Source organism: Cyprinodon variegatus, unplaced genomic scaffold (assembly GCF_000732505.1).
Source record: "Cyprinodon variegatus isolate N-32 unplaced genomic scaffold, C_variegatus-1.0 Scaffold192, whole genome shotgun sequence".
NCBI lineage: Eukaryota > Metazoa > Chordata > Actinopteri > Cyprinodontiformes > Cyprinodontidae > Cyprinodon > Cyprinodon variegatus.
In genome coordinates, this window is record NW_015150645.1 from 330,244 (window position 1) to 357,798 (window position 27,555).

General features: G+C 36.6%; 1 protein-coding gene across 2 annotated transcripts in view; it reads right to left on the minus strand.

The window, feature by feature from the left end:
- The window catches only part of cdh24 (cadherin 24, type 2), a 255,627-nt gene that overhangs the window by 12,964 nt on the left and 215,108 nt on the right, over positions 1–27,555 (minus strand). For both annotated transcript variants that reach the window (XM_015379460.1, XM_015379461.1), the window contains 5 exons: positions 25,367–25,623; positions 22,976–23,112; positions 16,038–16,159; positions 6,760–6,877; positions 272–592 (listed from right to left, as the gene is read on the minus strand). In XM_015379460.1, coding sequence (XP_015234946.1) covers positions 272–592; positions 6,760–6,877; positions 16,038–16,159; positions 22,976–23,112; positions 25,367–25,623 — 955 coding nt within the window. The remainder of the gene's footprint in view (positions 1–271; positions 593–6,759; positions 6,878–16,037; positions 16,160–22,975; positions 23,113–25,366; positions 25,624–27,555) is intronic.

A 27,555-nucleotide genomic window follows, 5' to 3' on the forward strand; every position in this document is an offset into this window, starting at 1 on the left:
TGACCAAACGCGAGGTGGGAAAGAGAACGTTGTGCTGAATGGTTGAATCCAAAGAATAATCTGAGCCAAAACATGCAGTTCCAACAATACCAATTTTAAGCAAATGTATTTAAAAATGTTTAACTCTTCTTTAGCCAATGTACATATTTAAAAGAGCGTAAAAGAGCTTAGAGAGTATCAGTGTGACGATTGAGGGTTTTTGCATCTCTCGCATGGTGTGTGTATTTACATAAACTTCACAGAATTACATTTTATGTAACAAGATATTTACCCAGTAGAGTAGCAACACATGCAAGGATAGCCAGAAGTGCTGCAGTGCTGAGCCCTGGGGAGGGCAACATGGACTGCTGTGGAAGACACACTGCCTCTCTTTCCCAGTCCCACTCTCCCTCCGTCTGTTTATCCTTTTCTTTTTCCTCAGCGCGGGCCCCACCTCTCAGGCAGGGACAGACAGACACAGTGACCGTGCCCGTGCTAGTGAGACCCGACGTCCCGTCCCTTAGGATGAGGGGAATGTAAAGTGTTAACGTGGAGGATGGGGATCGGGATAAAGGCTGGAGCTGTGACAGAAGCACCAGGCTGGCTGTGGGTCCTGTAGGAGATATAAGACAGAAAGAAACGTATTATCAATCAGCTGTTGAATGCCTGTTCTAATTTTCCATTTGGTGTGCTACATCAAAGCAGGCGTTCATCAGAAAATGATGCTCTAAAATCAGAGCCCTCATGTTTGCAAAACTGTGATCTTACTAAGCTGCTGATTGCTTCAAAACATAGAAATTAAACTGGTGGAAATGTTAAACTTGTGTTTCATTTAAGACTACCATTAACATCTTGCATAACTTTCAAACGTTTAGCAACAAGCTACACTTCTTCAAACAAGAATGCTTCTGATATAATGTTAATGATATGGTGCTCCAACCTCTCTTCTATTTTAGGCATATTTCAAGATTCTTTACAGGCAGAGATTTTAAAGAGATGTGGAAGTGCCCAAAAAAATCATCTAACTTTGCTGCCTTGGAATGTCGATGATTAAGGGTTTGTGTAGAATGAACCATCAAAAGCATTTTACTTACTAATACACTATTTCCTTTAAGAGAAATAGTCTTTCCTCTACCATCTGACCAAACCTGACAAATCATGAAAGACAACTTGTTCCAGTGACGAGTCAGTAAAGAACTTAAAAATCTTGAATCCTGATCCTAAGAAAGAAATAATTATCATACATAGGAATAGACTGTCACAAGAACAACCCGGTCTTGCAAAGGTTAATGCAAACCATTCCATTTTTTGTCTGGGTGTACATCATTCTGCTGACACTGCAACCACTGTTATAAGTGGAAACAAGAGGTTGCACTGGATATCCCAGTAGGATTTCCCTACATTCATTTTGGGACAACCTAGAATAGGAGCTAAACAAGAAGATACTGTATGTAACAAAAAAACAAAAATCCAGTCCTTTATCTTTTTTTTATTCCACTTTAAAAGTATAGAAGGGGATCATTTACTTCCGGGTGGATCATCTAAATAAGTGGTCCTCCTAATTCTCAATTGTTCTGGTGATATGTTAACGTAAGGCCGTCCTACGTGCTCGCCCCGTTAGCTATGTTTTTCCGTGCATGCGCACCTTCAGGTGTATATGTGTGCTGAGCTAAGGTTTCACAATACCTTTAAAGACTTTTAAATTAGTTTTCTGTCATGAAATTTCAACACGGTACATTGAAGTTTGTAGTAAAATAAAATGTACAAGAATGGTAACGTTTAGGAATAGCTTTGTAAGGACCTAAGGTTTCCACATGTACAAACATGATTAATGTTTTAAAATGATAACTTACATGTTATCATGAGAATCTGGAATATAATGCAAGTGTATTGAAATAGCTCCCCTATTGTTGAAGAAATAGATCTAATATCCATGATAATATGCATTGAGGATGTTTTTAGATATTCCCATGTCGAATAATGAAGGCCTAGAGATAATGCTCTAAGATGAAAGGACGCATGGAAATTCTTTATCAACATGAGTGGCAATGTGAAGTTGAAGCACCATGAAAAAGGTGATAATCCTGACTCTTCTATGTGATCAAAATCACACATCAGATCTTTCTCCTCTGTAACAAAGCAAATAATGAGGCACATTTTTTGACAAGCTGCCCATATGGGAACGAACATGATCTTATTGTTCCTCTGTTCTGCTGTTGGATGACACATAAAAGAAGACTTTGAAACAGAATGTCAGTGGAATTATCCTCCTGATCCATGATCCATCACTATGTTCTAATCAAGCAGGGGACAAAAAGCTGTTCAAAAAAAGTTTCAGTCATTGTTTTACACAGACCCACATGTCCAAATCTGCCACCAAGACTTAAATGCAACATGAGTTAAAGCTTTATAATTTCAAAAAAAAACAAAAAACATAGTGTCTGGATCGTATTATTGGGAAGCAAATGGAAAGTTTTGGAAATGTGCCCTTTCGGATTTATTTTGTTGTGAGCCTAAAATGGATTTCTCCATCCAGAGCTTTAAGGGCGATGGTTGCCCAGAGGAAAACACAGACAGGAAACACATGATGCATTCAGGCCCAGTTGTTAATATGTCTAGTGTTCAGATTTCGTTTCCATTCCCTGTAAATATTGGTTATTATCGATAATTAAGGTGACAAGTTTTCCGAACTCCAATCTAGGGTTATTTCCAGCTCATAGATAGAAATAAATACATTTCATAAAAATCAAAATAGGAAATGGAGACAGTGATGCTTTCATCCATTTTTACATATTTAATGTTTAAATAATCAAGTTTAAAATAGAGGAATGCACCACTTCTATTTCCTAAGATTAGTAAAATTAATCAATCGATGTTGTTTATGAATGCCATCTGGTCATTCAGTCTGCTCTGTCTTCTTCTCTTGTGAGCAACATAACATTACAGGCCATTTTGCATCAATACAGAGTCTGTGGGAATTTCCCTCTTTTCCCATTTCCAAAAATGTAAATCAAACTTTTTTATATATATAAAAATTTAAAAACATATAGTTTTTTCCCTACATAATGACAGCTATAAAATGAAACGAGCTCCAGTTGTTTATACTGTATCCTGGACAGCTGCAGTGCATTGGGGAGTCTCCAGCAGCCTGTATTAAAATCTGTGTCAATGTTAAAAAAGTTTAGTTAGATTTTTTTATTTAGATTAAATTACAACCATTAAAAGATCTATATAAATTTTGATCATTCTCATTAGCAGCTTGAAGCAGCCACACCAAAAATACATGTTTTGTCATTGCATGTATAGATGATTGAAAAATAAGCTCTCAGGGCTAGGATGAAAATAATCTGTCCTTTAAAAAGGTTATAGTGAAACTTAATAAGAATACATTTACAATCCTAAATTATTAGTAATTTTCTATCCACGTGTACATAGATAAAGCTGTGCTTATTGTTTTAAAGAAGCTGTTATTAATTTAATAGGATGTAAATGTAAAGATTAAAGTTCATGTAGAGTTTTCACTTTCTGATAATGTTCTTTTTTAGAAATTTTACTATAAAAATGTTGAAAATGTAAATGATACTCTTCAGTATCATTTACAATATCAATGTCTTTCATGGGTCCCAAATTCCTGGCAGCGCCCCTGAGCTGACTTCTGTTTTTTCTGTTTTACTCTTCTAAGTAAATTTTTTCTTCCATCTCTTCAACTGATCTTCTCATCAGTGTTCCCATTTTCCTCCGCTCTCATTCAATCTTCTTTCTATCAGTGTTCTAATCTTCTTCCTCTCCTATCAATCTAACACTAATCTAAAACAGGGAAAATCAAAATCCCTTCCAAACACATATAATCTCATTCTACAAATTATGTTTATTATTATGGTAGTGATTATTATTATTATTATTGTTGTTATCTTACCTGATTAAATACTAAAAAGGGTAATCACCACAACATTTGGAGCTACAGGTAGAAACAACATAATAAATGAACATTAAACAGGTGGTTATCTCTTCCTCAATCATTCAGATCATGCAGATCTGGTTTTATTCAGTTTTCTTTTTACTGTCTGTTTTTTTTAATGAGAAACTTTCATATATTCAAACTGGGAGGTAGAAAACTAGACATAAGCCTGGAAGTCTAAATCACAACAATAAAACAGCAAAACAGCTAATAACTCTACCTACAATAACAAACTATCTGAAGATATGAACCAGAGGTCACCATTCAGTTCTAAAAACATCTTTAGATGAACCCTTGTTGATCCCTGGAGAGCCATCGAACCTAATTAGTGCCTTACAAAGAGTTCAGTCATTCTGTTTAATTTTATCTGAGTCAATTTACTAATGCCAGCTGCAGCCAATATTCTGTCTTACTTTTTTTTTTTATTAGCTAGGTTTATAATACATTTCCAGTCCTCATCTTTATTAAAACAAGACACATCAAAGCCCTTTTTCTTTATTAACCTGGTCACGGACCAAACATTTATCACAATGATCAGCAAATCAAATGAACGGATTAACCCACTGCTCCTCATCTATACATTAACAGCTGACAATCAGCTAGCTAACAGCTGTTTCTGCTTGCATCGTGCTCGTGCGCTTTTTCTACCGTAATATGCTGCATTTTTCCCTCTCATTCATAAAACAATTAAATCTGGGACATTTCCAGGGACAACTTTAGCCGGGGACAGGTAGTCCAAAACGGGGAGTGTCCCGGGAAATCGGGGACGTCTGGTCACCGTATTGCTTATGTTATAAGAACAACTGCCCTAAGGGTTTCAATATTTCTAGTATGGTGTTATACTAGTTCATTCATTCATATTTCTTTCTTACTCTATTACTTTCTTTTGTTTCCTTGTATATAAATTCATTCTCTTTGGTTATTAGTTGTCTTTTTATCATTAATCATTTCTTTGTATCTTATTTTAGTTCCCTCTGTGTTAGTGTTCCTCCATCATATTCCCCTCTTCTGTTGCGTCTCAGCTGCTCCACATAATCCCCGATTAAACCATCTATATCAAATTTTAGTCCCTATGTCGTTGTTCTTTGATGGCATCTTCCACCACAATCATTTTTCTTGGCTTTTGCCATTGTCCAAATCAATTTCCATTATTACTGTATTTTCTGGACTGAGAGGGTACCTCACTATAAGCTGCGGCCACTAAATTTTTTGAAAACACTGGAAAAGTGCATATTTAAGCTGCACCGACCTATAAGACGCTGATATGTACTGAAGTGTCTCCCACTAAACCTTCAGAGGGAGTTCTACATATAGCCCATAGAATAGGGATAAAGAACAATGCTAGCTCTTGTTAGCTTGTTGGCTCGCAGCAGTAAGAGTTTCCACTAAAAAATGGGGCTTCTTTGGCTTTTTATTTCAGCTTTGCCCGAGTTTAGCCCAGTGTTGTCTTTGGTTCAGCAGGTTTAAAGCGAAAAATAAATGTCAAAATGTGTAAATTTGTGACATTTGTTTTCCGTCGTGCCTGTTGCTAGCATGTTGTACTGAATGAAAATGATCCCCTTATTCTTCGTTTAAAACTATGACTTCCCCCTTTTATAGTTGGGAAAAATCCAAAGAAAAGCCGCACTTTCTTATAAACTGCATGGTTCACAGTGTGGGGAAAAAGTAGCGGCTTATAGTCCGGAAAATACAGTACTTATTTCATAATATTGCAATTAAATAACATCTATACATTAAATTGTCATATATAATTTGAGCTAAATTCTCTGAATAAACAACAATACATAGTGTGCTTATTTTTCCACATTTCTAATTTTATTACGTATACCTAAAAAAGATGGAAGCAAAAAATGTAATTCCTATAAAGGAATGATACCTAGCAACTGGTTTGGAAACATGAAATTACAGAGGATCAAAGTCAGAGCTAAAGAAGTTAATGTGGACACATTAACTTGATTGACGATGATCTCAAGTTCATTGGAGAGGTTGCCAAAGATAACGAGCAACAATTTTAGACTGAATAGAGTACATTGTGATACATGAAAGCTTCACAACTTATTTTTTAGAAAAAACCCAAAGACTGGGACAAGTACGGGGCTTTACACTTTCAATCTCACCACAGTGTATCATAAAGTGTAAGCAAAGCGCTCTAGCATTGGAAACAGATCCCTATAAGGACGGAAGTACAAGAAAAGGAACACAAACAAATCAAGAAAGAGTGTTAAACTTGTGGATACCCTAATTGAGCATATATAAAGCTATCCAGAATTTTGATAAAACACTTAACTAAGTCTAAAGAAAGAAAAAGAAGAGAAAGAGAGTGGTCCATCATTAGAAACTGCAAAACGAAAGTTCAGTGGTGTGGTATGAGCTTTCCAATGCAGCGAAGAATGATCTAAACTCCAGCAAAAATATCATTAGATGAACTCAAAGAGTTTTTTTCACATGCATTTTTAGGAAACAGTAAATGAACATGAACGTTGTGAGGAGATGAATGCAGGGGAAACAGGAAAGCAAACTCATTGACTGAACTAAAAAGAAAAAAGGATAATAATGCAGAACAAAGAAAATGCCAGAGTTGGTCGATGGATTGCTGAAGAGTCAGAAGCAGAAAACGAGAAGAGGGACTTAGAGAAAAACAGAATTGAGATAAAAGTACAGAGATGAAGAATACATAAAAAAACACGGTAGAGAATCTCTGGAAAAAAAAAACAACTGGTGGGATTTAAGGTCTTACGGAATACAGAGATGCTGTCTGCCAGAAAGCAGAATAAGAAAGAAGCAAGAAGAGGGCACCTAGGGGGTAAAGACTGAATACCTACCACCACTATCTCTGACGCTGAAGTTGAGGGCAACGCCGGATTCTGGAGGGATGCTGAAATACACGGTGCTGTCATTCCCTCCCTCATCTTTATCAATCGCCCTCAACACCTGCACCACCTGAAACAAAGCGATAAAAAGCAGAAGAGTCTGGGTGAGGGGTGGGTATTAATAAAAGTATGTGTATGGTGTGAAGAGGATATGCGTGGGGAGCAGAGAAAACAAATGAAAAGCGATGGAAAAACACTTCACAGAGACTGCTTTTAGCATTGAACCATTAGCTGATGTCAGCAGGAATCATAACAAGCCAATTAGTATGAAGACACAAGCGAGCAGTGTCTGATACACCAAATAAATAACTGCATTTGATGTGAATCAGCTTTTCCAAATACAGTGAAGTGTGGCTTTCAATTTAGTAAGAGCATCTTCACTGGAAATAGTAACAAAATTAATCTAAAAGAAATCTCCTGCGGCCCGTGCGTGACGGGTAATTTCTTTTTAATGAAAAACTCGGCTTGTCATTATGCAATATGTTTTTTTCAGGAATGCTTTCGAGTAGTAGTCACAAGGCAGGGATGAATGGAGATGCATGTTCTCTGAGTTAGTCAGCGTCTCCAGGCCTTTTCAAGAATCCCTGTGTTCAGTCCCACTACTTTATCGGCTTCTGGTGTGAATATTCAAAGGCGTTTTTGTCTAATGACTTGTCAAGCCGAGACACGAACACGCAACTTTAACAGAGTGAAAGACATCATAATCTTTCTGAATTGTCTCCCACTTGCTCAAATAACAATATACACAGACACAAACACGAGTATCACACATAAATCAATGCCATTGCCACAAAATCACAGATTTAGTGGCGAAACAACAAAGACTCAAGCAGAGCAATGAAAACAGCAGCCAAAACAACAGATGGGCCAAGACACCAAATTATAGAGATGGAGCCAGCGTGGAATACAGAAGATAGAGGGGAGAACATAAAAACAGCGGGAGCAAAAGGCTGGCTTCCACAGAGACACTGAGGATGGAAGACAAGATTTCTATAATTGAGATGGGATCGAGTAAGAAAACCGTGATGCGGAAAAATAGACATGAAGACAAATAAAGCATGAAGGATAGCGGAAAGGAGGGAGGTAGTTTGGGAGAAAGCAGGGTTTAATTACACCGGAAATAGCTGCTGTATTTGGATAACAGGCCAGGGAAGATTGACCTTCCTTTACAAGCAACTTTGTATAACCAAACTTTGGATACTTTACAATTATTTGTACTGTAGTTAAAAGCCTTTTTTTTTTTTACTTACCCTTTTTTCCAGTTTTAGATAAGTCAGAACAGTGAGGTTCTGCGTTGTTCATATTAAGAAATTTATATACTGCAGATATTTTCATAGTAATTGGTAAAATTGGCTTTTAAACAATGACTAAAAAAAAAACATTTGGATATGGTTCAGATTGCTTCTCACAGTAAATTAGCTTGCAGTTATTTCTTTTTCCTGAAAGACCTGCTGTCTGTAGGTCGCCTTATATCACAAACACCTTTTCTTCCTTGCCCACAAATTTTAAATGGGATTATCCTCAATGATTTATCATGGGTACTCCTAAACAATAACAATTACGTCCTTCAGCCACAGTATAACCAATTTGGCAATATGATAAGGTCATTGTCCCCTTGGAAGACCCATTTGTGTCCAAGGTGGGAATACTTTGGACACAAATTAACATCCTGTACAGTGTCTTGTGAAGGTGCTTCAATATTTCTGCAAAAAGTCCTTTCCTTCCCTCTGATTCTATCTGTTTCGTAAAGTAACAATCCTTGTTCTCTAGAACCAAAGCGTGTTTTTAAATATCAAGGTCTTTGGTCTTGAGCCTAGAAGTAAAATGTTATTTGGCTTTTAATGTATTTCGACTTCTTTGTCTAAGAATTTTTTCAGCTCAGGGAGTTTATGCACTACCTAACCTGGTAAGCCAGTTTGATAAGGTAGAAGATTTAGGTTAAGCTCTACAAATTTTTAATCCCAAACTGCTCAATCAAATCTGTTCAGGGAAAGGAGGAACAATTAGCAGACCCTTCTGAGGTGATTGGGCGAAGCAACACCAAGAGCCCAACTATCCAAAGTTTTGTTTTAGCCAATCACAGTAACAATCGAAAATGTCAGCAGACACCATGAGAAACTACAGAAACATACAATTGTAATGCACAGCTATATTTTCTATCTAATCAATCCTACTTTAATGTGATTGGTCGACCAGTTTTGGGTCGATCTCAAAGGGAAAGTGATTCAAAGGGATGCTCAACTATTTTAAGTATTCAGCTTGCACACAATATTACTTGATAACCATATTTAGTACAAAATATTCTTCACTTGTGCACTAAGAATCTGCCTCTTTCCTAGACAGCATGAAGGCTGGAAGTTCCCATGGGTGTTTTAATGGATATAGGTAGCACCCTCAGGCTCCAGAAGGTCGGATCGGGAGGATTTCATTCAGACTGATCTCTTCCTGTATTAATATGATGCAAGAAGTTGTGGCATCAGCATCAGCTTTATTGTAGCCCATACATTATTGAATCAAAAGGTCCTACTAACCAGATGAAATAATGTTTGGGTGTTTTATTTCTATCTGCTCCCACTTTCTCTTCACTCTTCGGGGGCACGCAATTAATATGTACAGTACAGTGATTGGGATGCATGGCTGTATTAAATGACATAATGTAAACCTTGCTCATTTACGCAGTCAGTATACACTAGAAAAACGACCTAGAAATAAGTACAAATTTCTTACATTGAGTGTATTTACCCTTAATTTGAGTAGGTAAATGAGACAGTTTGCCAGTGGAATGAGTATTTTTACTCTTAAAACAAGATAATTAGATAACATGCACTTGAAATTAGACAATGCAATTGTGCTTTCTTATTTTAAGTGTAAATTGTCTTTTTCCATTGGCAAAATGTCTCTTTTACATCCTCAATCCAAGAACAACTACACTTATTTTAAGAAAATAATGACTTATCCAGATTTAGATTTTTCCCAGTGTAGGCCTATGCCACGCTATTTTGTGTCTCTTTCATGCTGCCACCATGTTTGACTTTTCATTGAGTCTCTCTTTTCTTCTTCATATTTCTGTAATATATGTTTTTGTTCCTCACAGGAGAAATGCAGCACTCTCGCTTCTGCGCTCATGGTTGTGATTGGTCTGCTACTGTACCTTAAAGCTCCCCCCTCATACATGCGTGTTCACAGATCCCTCATCAGTTAAACCTGGTTTGAGTTAGAGAGTTGATAACCAGCTTTGTGGTACCGCTAATCAATGACAAATAACGATAAAGCCCTCAGCAAATCGATCCTGCTCCTTTTGTTTTTCAAGGATTGCAGTTGTTTTACCTACTTTAAAATGTAGAGTTTTGCTTTAAGAATAGTAATTCTTCAAACACTTAACATCTATGGACGCCGTATAGCTTTTTAAGGTTAACCAAGCCTCTTTTTTTATTAGAAAAGTATTTGTGAAGTTTTGTTTTTTCTTTTCCTTTTTATGCGCTTTTTTCCCAAGTTGCTCTAGTGGAAGGTAAAATCAGTTTTTCATTCTGTTTGGGGATCTTTCCAATCAAACAGTGGTCTGAGGATATTTGAGCTGAGTGTGTGAAGAGAGAAGATCAAAAACAACAGACAAGTTAGATGCATCAACTGCAATTACAGTCACTCAAAGCATAATTGTAAAGGTAGGAATATTTTTTTAGATATTTTGTTCACAGTAATGTGCATGCATTTATTGCTTTTTCCCAACTTTGACTGATGTAGTTTGGGAGTGAGTTAAAGATTTATTACGCTGAGAATCTCTGTAGTACTCTGATACCCAGCCAAGCATAATTGTGTTTCCTCTACACTTAGCCTTGTCTCTCCAAACCCCAAATGCTTACATCCTTTATATGCTTCAATATACATGCATGTTCTACACCTCCATATGTAATAGAAAGATGTATGTTTCAACTGTGATTTCATATCTTCTTCTAAAGGAAAAACATTTCCAATTTTTTTATGTAAGAATTAACTTTATTCTTATTTATTTATATTGCCTTTTCCAGACCATCAACTCAGTGGGACAAATGCCAGTGTTTTATTTTAAACTTTAATTGAAATAGGCTCTACATGATTTATAAAAAAAAAAAAAAAACACTCTCTAAAGGAAAATTGACATTTTAAGCTCAAGATATATGTTTTAATCCCATAAATTAAGATAATAGAAAACATATAATTACATAATTACACTTACTTAACAATAAAGAGGTGGCTTGCTTTGAAAATGACAATGATGAGTTATCAGAATGAAACACAACAGCTGTTCCCTCAGCAGGTTTATAATCAAGTTCAAGTTGTTATTGCTGGATGATAGACTTTAATGACTTAATAGTCACTCATGTGTTGTCCATTGTGTTTAATCAGCAGGCCCTTAAACAGTCTTTCACGCTTGGTAAAATAACTTAGCTCAAGCTAATTTTTTTTTTGGCATTTTAATAGATAAACAGGTTAGTATTCAGTTTAGACAACATGCAAATGCTCACTGACCTTTAAAGAGTACTTACTAACAATGATTTGTGACCCCATCTGATTTATGATTACAAGCATGGTTGTCTGGCTCAATAAATTAGTCTCTAAGAATGGCTTTTATCTAAAACATGTTTTCAGGCTTTAATGTTTCCACACTAATATTATTGCATGGCAAAGTACACTGTTATTCCATGTTCACCACCTGTTGCCTTAAATGCCCTACACTTTAGACTGGAAAATGAAAGTTAAAGTTCAATTAAATTAGAGCACATTAAAATTCACCCCCACCTCTAAAGATTCCTCAATCCCTGATCCAATGAACGATTAACGCCATTAAATACAATAGCTTTTACATAAATGAGCACAAAAAAATGAATCAGTTATGCTTTATCTGTCCCAAAACAAAGAATCCACTGGTTACTGGTATTACGGTGGATCTACATTGTGAAATGTGTGGTTTGAAAACCAAAGTTGCATACTCGCTAATCCTGCACTCTATTCTGTGTCTTGAAGTCTTGTAAAGTAAAATAAAAACAAAGCATATGGTACCAGCTTTTTGAAACTACTGTTCGAAATGGGCTGCTTGACTGTAAAGTACTCAACTACAGAACACTTTACCAGATAGAAAGACTTATAAATTAAAGATAGCAGGTTGTTGTCCTTCTTTCACTGCATAAAGAGGTATGATTTTCTGAGTAAAAGAAACATCTTTATTAAAATTTTGTCAAAATGTATTGGTGTTAATTTATAGTTTTGCACTTGTCTAATTATAAAAATGAAAATAGACAAAATATAAACGTGTATTATTATTATGATTGTAATATTCAGCGTCTCATTTTATATTTCCATCATGTCGCACCCTCTAAAATCATTTTTGGTTATGATTGTGATATAAAAAAGTATGATCATATTGTGGCAATCCCAGATATTACTTAAATCTGGCAAAGAGTGAAAGTTCTATCTTTATCTACCAAGCTGTCATACTGGCTTGCCTTCCTTCCTGCACCACATTCCCTAACTGTAAATCTGTTTTTCTCCTTCTCCAAGTTTAGAACGATGATTTTCTATTGAGCACAGACTCCATCTTCAGCTACTGCCCCAAAGTCAATGATGAGCCTATAGAGCCTTGTATTTATGAAAACCTACAGCTGGAGCAGTTCTGCCATTAAAGCATAAATTATACTCTCATCTTTTTGAAAAAAGAAATGCAATCTTTAGCACAGCTGGAAACCCTCAAAAGTAATTAAATTGAAAGCAGAGTGATGGAAAAGTAAATGAGCATAGATTTGTTAAATTGTCCCCAAGGTGGGAACTCACAGTTCAACCTGTGACATATGAAAATGTGGTTTCAGTTGCCAACGGCAACATCGTGTCTGTCTATCTTAGACATCAGGCACTCCTAATCACAAGGCCAATGCTAGCCCTACATGAAGCATGGTGGTAGCAGCATCATACCGTGGAGATGTTTTTTTAATCAGCAGGAATTGACTAGTGAGGATAGAAGGAAACATGCAACATCATACAAAGATAAAACCCTGCTTCAGAGGGCTCTTGACCTCAGACTGGGGTAGTAACCCAAAGCACCCAGTCAAGACCTCAAAAAAGGGGTCTCAGAACCAATCTGTGAAAGTTCCAGGGTCGACAACTCGGAGTAGAGACTTGGATTCAGTTTAACATTTCTGTAGAGAACTACAAACGGCTCTACAGTGATGTCCTCCATCAAATCTGATGGAACTTGAGATGTAGAGCAAAGAACAGGCACACTGTCTAGAGGTGATGTGCTTAGCGTCTGGCATCATATTCTAAAAGGTTGCCAAATATGGATCAGCAGTTTTAACCAATGGCTGTGAATATTTGAATTCGTATTAAGGCATTTTTAATAATTGTCCAGCAATACAAACAAACTGACAGAATGGAGTATTGTGTTGAGACGGCACGCCCAAAGTCGGTCCTCAAGGGTTACTGATTAATTAGCAGGTTTTAGAGGTTTCCCTGCTTCAGCAGAGTAGATTTCCATTGATGGCTGAATAACAGGCTTTTCCTGAATTGCAATAATAAGAATCAGCTTTGCTGAAGCAGAGAAACCTGTAAGACATTTGCCCTTGAGGACCGCCTGTTCATTCAACGTCATTTAAAAGGGGAATACTCCCTGTGAATATCCTCCAAATGCTTTATAATTGTAAAAATTGAATCAAATAAACAACAGATTTTTCTATAACGACTCCTCCCAATTAAAATGGTGTGGTTTATTTAATTATCGTTTATTTTAAGCGAAGACGTCCTTATAATAGTATAATCATATATACAGATGTCCTTATTTCAGTTAATAAACATGGCTCTTGGAAGGAAAGTGAAATCCACTGCAAAGGATTTATTGATCAGTGGATCTGTCAACATATTCACCTTAAGTTTTAGTATCCTCTACATCCTAAAGCATAATAAGATTATTGCAGGCTACCATGGATAGGCTTTTCTGTCAGGATGGTATTAGAAGAAGCTTATTGCCCAGTTTTTCCCATCGAGATGTTGGGGAAACTGTGATCAGAAGGGCCTTAGCTTTGTGAAAGGAGAGAAAATCCTTCTTGTAGAGCTGCAGCAAGCAGTGTCGTGCAGTTTAGAGAGCTTTTGAGGAACAACTGTACCATCAAGTCTTGATTGTTGTCTTTTACTGTTAATGGTTGTACTGTAATTTGATCCACACAAAGAACCTGTCGATCTTGTTCACACTGGCCATTTAGTTATCTTGACCCCTACAGTACCTTCTGTAGAACAGCTTAGCTGGGCTCTGTGCTGTTGCACAATGTTGATGTCACTCAAGTGTTGCTTTCTTGATGCTTTCCTTAGCAATCTACAGACAGATCTCTAAACCTAAAGGCTTTGATTTATTTAACCATTCAACTGCCAGAACTGATTCACACAGATATATTGTTTTTTTTTTCATATAAAGTTCAATAAAGTGCAAAAATATATGTGACGGGGCAACGCGGTCCCTCCCGCTGATACGCATGCACGCACACATACATACACAGAGAAATGCACGTGCGCACACACCCATTCAACTGCGAGTCCCTTCCCGTGTATGATAGTTACAGATCAATCGCTTTACTCACTTACATTTGCCTCTTGTGTGATGTGGCACGACCAAGGGTGCACACTTGGTGATGCCCATTAATCGGAACTCATACATTTACACTTAAACACATACACACGTTTGCACTTACCCATGGAGCGTTGTTTGAGAGAAAGTGGGCGGGGCATTTTCAGGGTTTTTTCTTTCCTGTTTGTTTTTCCTCATAAAGGAAGTCAGTGATTTCCGCTGGCAAATTTAATTGTATTTTTTTTTTAAGATAGTAACTTCAGAATGGAAACAGAAAATTATTATTATTTTTTTTTTCCTCTAGGAATAAATGTTTTTTTATTTTTATTTTTTATTTTTCCCTTATTATTATTAAAACCAATACTCAATTGTTTGCTGATCTAATTGTAGGGCGGAGCTTAGGATTTATAAGGAGAGCTGCTGACCTTACTGAGTCAGTCTGGCCTGGTTACAGAGAAGGTAACATTGCTGTGCAGCACAAAAGGTGTGAAATAAATATGATAAACTGAAGACGTCGACATGCCCTCCATGATGTTTTTTCTCATGATTTTGGAGTCAAGTTGACCGTATCGAGGTCTAACACAGAGGCTGTTAGGAAGAACCCACGACAATATAAAAAAAGATCTTGGACTGGATATTTAACAAATATACCAAAACGGCATAATAAATAACATGGTTAAATACAGTCGGTATGTTAAAAACTAACTGCATGTTTGATTTCTTCATTTTTTAAACTTTCTAAAAAAAATAAAATGATAAAAGCTTGGTAAAAGCTGAACCTTTTACATTTTCAAAATTATTTTCCTGATTAAATTGTATTTATTGATATAACCAAAAGAAACAAACTTGTAAACCTAAATACAGATATAAAATTGTAAAAACTTTATTTCAGAAATGTTACTCTGAACAAACCAATAAGCATTAAATAGATTTTTTTTATTATCTTTTAGGTGAATATGCAGTAAGTGGATGAAAATACAAAAAGCATGAATTAACACATAGGCAGTAGAGTGAGGATATTCATCTACAGTGTAATGTTTGTCTTATTTATTATCTGTTGGACAAAATAAACAAATATGGGGATTTTTGTCAGACCAGGTTCGATTTTGTTTTTTTTATATATATTTTTTTTTTTCATTTTGCCGTGTTTATTTGCAGTCTTCATAGGTTATGATCCATTAATTACCTCTTGAGACTTCAATAGCTATTCTAGGACTCACCCCTACACCCCTTAGGATCCTGAACAAGATCAAGAACACTTTAAAACAAAAAGATGAAAGGATAAATTGAAGTTGTTTAGCATTCAGGAAGCTGGGACATCTAGTGTCACAAATCAAAGACTGAAAATCCTCACTGTCATAACAACATCACGCCTCCCTTCTTAATGTGTAGGAAAGGTTATGTGTGGCAAAAACTAAAGAAAAGAAGGAATATTTCTTCTAAAGCAGGACTTTGATCTCAAACCATGATATTTTTTTTGGCCAATCATTTTTTCTTTTTCTTTTTTTTTTGGGAGATACAGAATTTGAAAATGGATTAATGAGAAAAAAGGAACTTTTTGTATTTTTACAATAAACTGAAAGCAATGTGAACAACTTCAGATCAAAATTAAACAATTAAGTTTAACAATAAAGCTCATACTGACCTGTCCAGCATTGGAAGAGTCACACAAAGCTGTTGTGTATTGTCTGTCCAACTCAGGTGCATTGTCATTGAGGTCTAATGTTTCCACTGCAACCAGAACTCTGGACACCTGGCTGGGATTGTCTGGAAAAGGCAAAATATAAATAACAGACATCAGAATATTGCTAATATTTCTTCCAACTCTACATGTTATCTGCAAGTCAAAACAAATGTAGATAAAATTGTTCTAAACATTTTCTTTAGTCCATACTTTATATAACTATTATAATGTGATATTTTTGTTATTGTAAGACAAGGTAAGGAAAAAAAAAAGGCAAGTTTATTTGTATAGCACATTTCAGTAACAAGACAATTCAAAGTGCTGTACAAGAACAAAACACTAGAAATCAAACACACAGAAAAGTCTTTGCAGTGGCATAAAAGGTGCTGGTAAACAGAAGTTCAATTTTAAACTTAAGCTGATTATGTTTTAGTTAAAGGTTTAAATAGCATTATGAAAGGCAACTCTAAACATATTTAAATCAATGTTGGGTTTTAGTACTTTCAGATTTGTTCTAAATTAGAGGAGCTTTAGCAATAAAAGCTGCAGCTCCATGTTGCGTTCTCGTTCTGGGTATGAGGAATAGATCTGGACGGTATGTACACCAACAACTTTGTATTTTATTTCAATGTAAATGTTTACTTTACCCTGAAGTGGGCAGTGGGTCAGTAATGGAGTGGGGTGGCATTTCTTTAGAGGGCCGCACATCTCTCTATGTACTCACCAGAGGTAGCATGATGGTCATTAGGTACCGAGGTGCTGTATGCTGGTGTGGTTGACCCTGGGTTCCTGCTAATGCAGGACAATGCAAGACCTACAGGTCCTTCTCAAAATATTAGCATATTGTGATAGGGTTCATTATTTTGCATAATGTAACGATAAAACTTAAACATTCATATATTTTAGATTCGTTGCACACTAACAGAAATATTTCAGGTCTTTTATTATCTTAATACGAATGATTTTGGCATACAGCTCATGAAAACCCAAACCCAACCTAATATTTTGAGAAGGACCTGTAATGTGGCTGTAGTGTGTGAGCAGGTCCTGCAAGATGAAGGCATTGAAGCTATAGACTGGCCCGCCTGTTCACCAGACCTGAATCTGATTGAGCACATCTGGGACATCCTGTCTCTATCTTCCACTAACATCTCGTTGCACCACGGACTGTTCAGGATTTGAAGGTTGAACTTGGAGGCCTGGGAGGAGAACCCTTAGGAGACCTTCCACCACCTCATAAGGAGCATGCCCAGGTCTTTTAGGGAAATTATACAGGATTGTGTGTGGAGGCAACACACAATACAGAACCTCATTTTGACCTGTTTTAAGGAAATTACATCAGAGTTTGATCAGTCTGTGGTGTTTTTACATTTTAATTTTGTGTGACTCCAAATCCAAGCCTCCATTCGGTAATAAATTAGACCCCAGTTGATGATTTATGTGCGATTTTGTTGTCAGCACATACAACTTTGTACAAATAAACAAATGAACAAATATTCAATGAGAATATTTCATTCATTCAGATCTAGGATATTGTATTTAAATATTCCCTTAATTATTTTTGAGCAGCTATGTTGGTTATGGTATGTTCTTAGCATATCAACCTTATATAGTCAAGTTCAATAAAACTACAGTGGTGATTTGTTTTTGTTTTTTTAAATAATATGATTTGAAAACTTATTTAAACCACACAGCTGTTAGTTGATCACCCGTAGTTTTACTTCAGTGCCTCCTATAGCAGAAATAACTATTACAAAGACAAAAACAAAAATGACCATAAGCCTCTAAAAGAGGCATTCCCAAAATCGGTCCTCGAGGGCCGCAGTCCTGCAGGTTTTAGAGGTTTCTCTGCTTTAGCACAGCTGATGCTGATGATTGCAGTTCAGCAAAAGCCTGTTAATCAGCTATAAAGGTAAATCAGCTGTGCTGGAGCAGGGAAAACTCTAACAGAACACAGAAACAAAATCACAGTAAGGAATTCAGAGAAATATATTTTTTATTGTCAAACAAGTCTTAGTAGATTGGTAAAGTAGCAAAGTATTGATTACAGTTTAGTAATTGGTCCTTTTTAAAACAACACCACAGAACAGGGGTCTTCAACAGCGGGTCCGCGACCCCTAGGGGGTCCACGGAGGTACTGCATGGGGGTTTTGAAAGTTTTGGTTGATTAGACTTTTTTTATACTCCCCCCTGCAATTTTTTCCACAAATTGAAATGTCTTTAAATACACAATAACATGAATTCAACACACTGCAGTAAACAGATAAATGGAGGCAGAAGATGTCTTTCAGTCATCAATGCACACATTCAGCGACACTTTATCAGATGATATTGTCCCAAAATTTAGAAAATTTCTATAAAAAATAAAAAATCCTGTCTTAAAATCTATGTTTCTTTTTCTGTTATTTTATGCAGGTCAGTTAGTTATACGTCAGCCTGAACACCTAAATTTGGTCGATCATATATCAACGGTCATCTGTCAATCAAATTTTTGCGGTCATAGCATCTTGATTCAACTGTCGCAGCTTGCAAGGAGCTCTTTCAAGCTGGGCACCGTTTCAGTCACAACACCTGTCCCATCAACCAGGAATCCGAATCAGAAATACTTTAATAATCCCAGAGCGAAATTACTTTCATTACATTACTCCATCTGTAAAATAGTTACTATAGGACCAGTTTGATATTACACAATTTCATACAATATATATAATTAGGGGGTCCCCGCTCCATCTCACCATCAGTTTGGGGGTCCTTGGCCTGGAAAACGTTGAAGATCCCTGCCATAGAATGTGCTGCTCACTGATTAAGGAACAAGTTCAACTCACATTTAGGCTGCTTATTTTAAAGTTTTGAGAATGACTAAATATGCTCAATAACTTCTCAACCTACTCTTTAACTCTGGGAGAGCCAACAATAACTAACCTACCAGCATGTAGACAGATCAGGTCAGATCCTGAGGGAAGACCATGTTTACTTTTAAAAATGAATAATAGCATTTTTAAATCGATTAGCAAATGAACTAGAAGCCAGTGTAGTAATCCTACAACAGCAGTGATATATTCTTGTTTTTTGTTTTGTATTAAAAGATGTAGAGTAAAGCTGCATTTTTAATAAGTCAAGGTTGATTAATTCAGGTATGGAAAGCACAGTTAGTCAGATATCAATAAACTACTTTTAATTATCTTCTATTTTCATCTTTATAAAAATGTTCTGTGAAGAAACAAAAGAAACTGAAAACCTGAGAATACTTGTAGCATACTTCTAAAGCTGTGAGAAAAAGAATATTGATCAATTTTAGAGGAAAAGAAAATAAGTCCACACACCTTTGAGGGCTTCATACAGTAATGCATCGCAAGCAATGGGTCTGGTTTTGGAGAATTTGAACACAAAACATAGAAACACATATGGGAGGGGGGGCAAAGACACACACCCACAGACAGAAAAACACCCACACACACCTTATTTGCAGGTTTGTGCTTCATTATTTCCAAGAATTTGTCCTCATAGGAACAATAAAACTTTTAGGTTTTAGTCCAACAATCCTCAACAATTCTCAGTTCCCATTAGCCAGCCCTCATTTGGCTTAGCCAGACGCGGTGAATTTGGTCTCATTTAGCTCATATTGCATCTCTCAGGATCCCAGCTGGATGCATCCATAAGAGGCAGATTTCTATTTATCTAAGTCTTCAAATCACAGCTAAAGCTTCTCAGCGTGTTGATGGTCTGTGTATTTTCTACTTTTCATTTTTAAGAAAGAGAGACATCAGACAGAGAAAAATGGAGGGAGCAGTCAATGTGCATGCGTTTACACAGGGGAGCAGTTTAAATGGATTTGCCTTAGCTTTTCCACTCCACAATCACTTGGCTACACTCACACCCGGCCATAAAGTTCTCATGACAGTGTGTAAAATGCATAAAGTCTGAGTCTCCTCAGTATTCACCCATTTTACATTTCAAGTTGCAATAAAAGCATCCCAAACTCAGTGGTATTCATCATTTATCAGGGGGACCAATCCGACAAAACAGCCTATCAGGTTTTCTATAAACCGAGATGCTCACATTTACATACACTTCCCACATCAAATTCCCCAATGTGGAGAAGAAGCAACAACTCGTCACGGGTGACAGCAACTGGTCCCTATCACTGAGAAGCTGAAAATGAGCTCTTGCTGTAATGCCACTGGGTGAGCAGGCCTGCCTGTGGCCATGGCAGAGCTCCCACTGTGTTTGTGTCAACACAACCACCAACAGTCTGTTTATTAGATAGAGCTCATTATTCAAGACAGGAGCTCGCTGTGCAGCCGCCTCAGCCGCACCGGTGCTCTCCTGCCACAAGCATCCCTGAGTAGATTTTAAGCAAAGATTAACTTTGTCCAGGACATGACTTGGCAGGAAAACAACTTTCCTTCATTGCAAACTGTGGGTGGTACTATTTGACAATGCTCTTGCTTGTATGAAAAAAAAAAGGGATTGCATTGTCGTGGGCTTAATGAATTGCAACTAGCTAAAAATGCTACTGGAACTGAGCCAGGATTTACCACCAAGCTGGAGTTAATTCTAATAATACCATAGAACAAGGAAGAAAACAGATTGTTTGTCATTGTTAAATACCCCATACAGTACAATAACTCTCTGAGTCTGAGCTGGAACCTGGCATCAGCAATGATGATTGTCAGCACTATAGAAAAACTGAGTGACTAATAGGATGATTCATCTAACTGTTTCTGTGATCTGCCACAGTGCTGGCAGATGAGAAAAAGTTTGGATTTGATAAGGCATATAAACAATGTTTGGTTTAGAAGAAGAGCTGTCTTTAACGTCAGAATGAGGTACCATTATCTCACTTCATTGCTCCCATCTTTTCTGCTGAGAGTCATACTTTGTTCTATTTTTTATTTTTTTTGCCAGTTATATTTCACAGAAATAATCTAAAAAGCCAACAAGGTAAAATGAACTAAAACAAAAGAAGGGTTTATTTGCATTAGCAGCCAAACCTTTCTGTGGCGGATAAATGGTGATCTTGATTTGATGTATCTGTCAGACTTTCCCTATTGTTTGAAACATCTGACAAACATAAACTCCCTTCAAATGGCCCATTGTAAATATAAAACAGAATCTACACTATTTAGTCTATCTTTTTATAAGACAATAAGCTGCTAGTTTATGTTTTCCCTTCATATTCTATGTTTTCTTATTCTGAAAACATAATAAGTGTATTTTATTCAGATCAATTGTAAAACACCATATGTTAGAGACAATAAGTGATCAAACATCTCATTAAGACCAAATAGAAGGCCAAGCAGGTCAGGGTATTAAAAGATTTAAAGCAGATTTAGGTTACAGAACAATAAGCAAAGCTTTTTTCCATCTCAGCCAGCACTGCTCAGTCCATCATGTGAAAATAAAAAAACTTACCAAGACTAAACTGACAGATCGGAAAAAGATGGTATTAATAAGGGAACTAGCCAAGGCTTTCTCCGCAGGAGCTGCAAAGATTTGAAGCTTGGGTGGGAGAATGCGGGAACTATTAATCCTCCCTCCCAAGCTATGAACAGGTCCCAGCTAACAATAAGACCAAAGTTTACCTTTCTGGCATGCATGTAACATTGCTTGTGTGGCAGAAAATGGCCACTGCACACAACCGTAAATAAAACATACCTACTCTAAGACAAAGTGGTATTACAGCGACACAATGTGAGCATGTACTTCTTAAGCAGGCCCAAAGAAGATGGCCAGAGTTGATAAGAAAATGGACTGAACAAAAAAAAAATCTTTACTCTAGGGTGGTGATTAGTCTTCCTGCTCAACAAACTACAAGTACACATGGCTGAAGTTATATTTATGTACTTAAATCTTGTTGAGACTATAAAGTGAGTTATAACCTTAATGTCCACAGAGGAATGATGAGGAAACTGAAATGTGAAGAAATTGGTAAATATGTAACCTAAAAGATCCTACTAAACATTGACCTGGGGAAGGTGAATACAGTGCATACAATACTTTTTAGGTTCATATAAAAAAAGATGGAAAACAACAAATTATCTCCCTCATATCCCACAGATAGATTCCACATTGTTTCTATCTATAACAAAAAATGTACTTGAACGTGTGAATACTTTTGTGAATACTTTTGTAAAGCGCTACAACTTTCTTTTTCATTCAACCTTGCATTATTTTAGCTTTTGCATATACTGTAGACCTGAAACAGCATGCCTAATGATCTTGCACTTTTAGGCTTTAGGGAATTTGTTTATTGGCATAAGAAGCTACAACACAAATGATTTAATAGGGTTTACACTGACGGCCATTGGGTTGTTACGTAAAACAAAATATTCGTTTACATCTATTTACAAAATTATCTTTTAAGCATAGTTGTTGAAGATTTACAACTCAACCTCAACTTTAGTTATTTCCCGAAGCTGAAATGTAACCCGTAGATTGCTGGATTCTTTGCTACGACTTATGTAGACTCTGCAGGTGTTTATTGTTTTCCATTTTACAATCAGAATGTGCAAGCAAAGCAAGTTTTGTCCCAAATGTTGTTGCTCCAAGTCGTTGCGAGTTAAGTCGTATTCCTATAGGAAGGGATCTGTTGCCGCATCAAATACCCAACAAAGTATAGATCAACTGATTTTTTGGAATGCTGTAGCAAATCATTCTTGTGGCCAAACAGCATCCCTAAGCCGCTTAGTGAGCTGTATCACACAACACATACCGAGCTTTTCAGACATTGTACAGAATATAGTTTACTTTGTTAAATCTCTTACTTATCAGTAGGTACAGGTGTCAGGGTGAAAAAATGCTGGTTTCAATGAAAGCTTCCCTAATAGAAGAAATAATCCACTGACAAAGCTCTAATGATGTCGTAACAAAGTGGTGCACAAAGAGGAATCTCTGACCTCGCTGAGTGGCGATGACAGTGATGTTGTGCCAGTGCTCCCGCTCCCGGTCCAGCTCCATGGCTGTAGTGATGAGGCCGGTTTCTGGGCTGATGCGAAACATGCCCTCCGGATCGGACTGCGGGTCGATGGAGAATCTGAAGCAAAGAGAGAGAGAGAAACATACTTTTTTCTTTTAACAGAAAAAAAGGTGAGGAAAATGAGGGACTGGAAAAAGTGCTGCAGCAAAGGAAGGAAGCAAGCAGAGATGGCAGCGGGGTGCTGAGTGAAAGAAGCAGACGGGGAAAGTGTGTGAAGGAGTGATAAGGGGGACGGCATTCAAATGGCCAAAGAATTAATATGAAGAGATTATCATATAAGATAGGAGCTCTTTTGAAGTGAAAAGGATTATCAAAATATCTCCGGCAATATACCAGCTATCATTCTTCCCCACATTCTCACTCCTGGTGCTTCTGCATTTAATTGGGACATGGCTTTTTGGAGTTGATTCACTTTTGCTACTTCCTTTAACTTTTTAAATCAGGATTTACCATGAATAGAAGTTAAAGTATAGAACCTTACTCACAATTGTAGAAGACTTTTGTGTTAAAAGCGCTCCAAGCTTCTGTGATTACCTGTTTTCTGGATGTATCGACTGAACTATGGGTCCAATTACCCTTAAGCACCCTGCGTGTTTTTCTCCTCATCTAAAAGCAGTCCTGTCTGGGTGCTTCTGTTTTTACCCATGTCTCCAATTTGGACAGAATCATTTACAGAGCTATTGATGTTATTAACTTTACATACTCTTCTTGTCTTTCTTCCCCATAGGACAATAACTCAGAATCCCTGACTCTCCTAACTTCTTGTTTGCTGCAGCAGATTGTTATTGTTATATTATTTTTATTATACAAAGCATTTCTGCTTAAAAAATGACATTTTTTAGAGCTGTTTTAAATTAAATTTCTTTTTGCATACACTTGTGTATAAAAAATGAAAAATTTATCTTTCTGAAAATAAATCTGTCTAGATCTTCTCCTCAAAAGGAAATCGGTCTCCCCACAACCCCAGAGCTAACTTCAAACTTTTTAACAATTGCCATTTAATGATCCATTGAATATATTTATATTACCGGTACATTATATGTTTAATATGGACTGTTTATAATTTTATCTGAATCTAACTATATGATTTAACTGTATTTTAATGAATTGTATGTATTAGAAAGGTACGGTACACCCTTAACCGGTTGCCAGCCTATCGCAGGGCACACAGAAACACAACCATGCTAACTTTAAATCTTATCTAATTTGCTTTTTTATAGATTAATCATTTTTACTGTTATGAAGAGCTACTACAAACTGGCATGGAAATAATCAAGCATTTTTTAACAAAAGATTGTGATATAAAGTACAGCAACTACTGTTCTTTAACAAAAAAAATATTGTTGTTCTTTTTTGAACAGATAATTCATTTCTAACAAATCTGGATGTGGAAAGACATTTTATGTGTGCAATTACCCCCCCCCCCCCCCCACACACACACACACAAAAGGATGCAATTAAACTTAACTATAGCCATATAGTGTGTCAATGAATTATAAATGTAACTTGTACAGAGATAATTGTTTCTGACTCACCTTTTTTGTTTCTGACTCACCAGTTTGGCAGGATATAGTATTGAATACATTTAAAAAAGAAACGTTATTCTTAATTTTAATTCTAATTTAGAAAAAAGTAATTTGATTATGACTCAGGGGAGACATAATGAGAGAATTTTGCCATAGTTCCATCAACCAACACAAGGTTCACATATTTGTGGCAGCTCTGGCATCCCATACAAAGGTTAAAACAACCACTGGTCTTGCTCACATAACTGCAAATATCTCCAGTCTTTGCAGTGAGGAATCAGCCCTGATGCTTGTTTTCTAGGTCTTAAATGCAAGTCTGTATGCATTTATGTTATTAATTTAGATCAATTATGTTATAAGTATTAGTTTTGGTTAATTTAATCCTGATAATTCATTCAATCTGTGACAGTCTGAGTTGATTCCAAGTCGACTTGAGTTTAAATCTCTAGATTCTAGAACTCAGCAAGTTTATATTATTGTCTTGTCAAATGTTTTAAAAAAAAAGCATTTTTCATATTTTAAAGCTAAAAAGAATTTGAAATAAAATGAAATGTCCAATTGTAGCTTTTTTTATATTTGAGAAAGAAATTCTCCCTGTATTTTATTTAAGAAAAAAACTGTTGCTGCATTTGATTTAAAAGGTTAAGCCAAACTAAAATTCCGCAGTCATTAATTTGGGGACACAGTGACATGCAGGTCATTTCCATCAATTTTATCTGCTTTTGTAACTAAGCTGTCCCACCTGCTAAAATGACATGTTTTATATAACAAACCTTATATTTTACCTGATATTATTAGTGAGACCAGTATCTGGGTCTACGGCGCTGACACGGCCCACAGTGCAGGCTGGTGGGCAGTTCTCAGACACGTCCATATGGTATCTGGATCGGGAGAACCTTGGAGGCTCATCAGCGTCGAGGACTGCCACTCTGATTGAAGCTCTGTCTTTGAAGGGGCCTCGGCGTAGAAAGCGAGGGTCCACTATGGGGTTGAGGACCTCCACAGACAAGGAATAGGAACTCCGACTCTCATAGTCTACAGGCTGGGAGAAAGCAGGAAACAAGTTTTTAACTATGTAGGAAAGGTAAAAATGTGCCAAAAGGAAAGGTTTTAACATTTGCATACTTTGAAATTGCACTTTTTTACAATAAAAGAATGATGCAATGATGTTTTAAACATCAGATCCAACAGTCTGTGTTTGTTCTTTTATTTGAACTAATTCTAACAGCAAATTATCTACGGATGGACTGCTAAATTACATATCAAAAGCAGCGAGATGGCACATAATGAATGATATCAGCACATCAGAGGGAGAGTGGTCACATTCAAAATTGACTCAAAACAATTTGGAAGGAAATAATATCACGGTCACCTTCCATGTTGTGACATTTGGATTTCTAAAGGGATTTCTTTGAAGGTTGTTGTGGGCGGATGGCTGTTCAGATGGTGGGTTTTGTGTGAAGTGAGAAAATACATTTATGAGGCGGTGATGTTACAGCATCACCAATGAGATTCCTGACACTCACAAAGTTAAAAAGCTTCTTCAGAACTCAGGCACTGATGTGACTACATGTTTACGTGTTGTTTGGAGTTGATGTTTGGATATTTCTGACAAGCTGCTGAGACTACAGAACGTATAGCTGAAGAAAAACCCTGCAAAGAAGCAATATGCAATTGAGGTAGTTGAGAGATTAGCAGGGTAACATGCAGAAAATGCATAATGTCGTAAACAATCCTTTGTGGTGGCAGAAACTCTGGAATAGTTTGGTGTTTATGCAAAAGGTGAAGGATTTTTAAAACTGTTGAACTGAATCGGTAGGAACAGGTCTAGTTTTTTTTTTTGTTTTTTGTTATTGTTTGTGTAGCTAGTTTTCAGACCCATTTACCATGATAGCGTGTAACCAATCACTTTCAGATGTCACCAGGTTCAATAATTGATGCAACCCCTGTTTTATTCAATCTGATTTTAAATAGAGCTTTAAAAGAGCTTTGGAACATCTACAACTAAGGTGGATGGCTGTCAAAGGACAATCATTATACTCCAAAAATCTAATAAGTGGCAGCCAACATAAGAAAAAAAAGTATCAATCCAGTTTGGACTTTATCATAGGCCGTATAGAGAACAAATGACAATTAACATATAATTATGATTATATGTTAACAACCATTTAATCCAAAATGTTAAGTGTGGTGGAAAGCTTAAGCTCTACATCCAGCTGAATACAAAATCCACATAATGGAACATTTGAGTGACAGTATCATAATGTGGGGTTACCCTTCTTCTCCATGGATAGCTAAGTTGATTAAGTACAGAAGATCAGGGAGATGCAGGAAATAAAATAAAGTGGAGGGGCACCCCTAGAGATATGACAGCGGCATCATATTTTGGGTTCATACAAGAAGTCCCAACCTGAAGTTTCTAACATTTAATTTCCCCATCATTTATTGCATATACTGAGTCAGTACAAATAAGAAGATCATACAAACAATATACAGTGGTTGCAGGATAAGGTGGAATACAGACTAACATTGGCTAGTTTAGCCCAGATTAGTTTAGCTAAGATTAGTGACAGCACATCTTACACCAAGTGTCTCAGTTACTTATTTTAATAAAGTAAAGAATAGTGCATAGAGCAACTATGGAAAAAGCACTCAGTTGCCATTAACATCACATAAAAAAGTTGAAAACGGAGAAGAACTTTAAAGTTCCTTAACTTTAACTGATTGTCAATGCCCTTTAACTGCTGAACGGTACTTTAGTTTGTTACGTAACAAGCTGATGTTTGAGAAGGAGTTGGAGGTTAACCTTCAAGCAAGCTAAACATACAACCTTAGGAATAACGGAAAACACTAATTAAAGAGCATCCAGGGTTGATGCCAATGTATTTCCTTCCAGTCAAAAAGCTTTTCTTAGAACAATGACACAGATATGATAACATGTTTGGGTGCAGTAGTGGGTTTCCTATATCCTCCA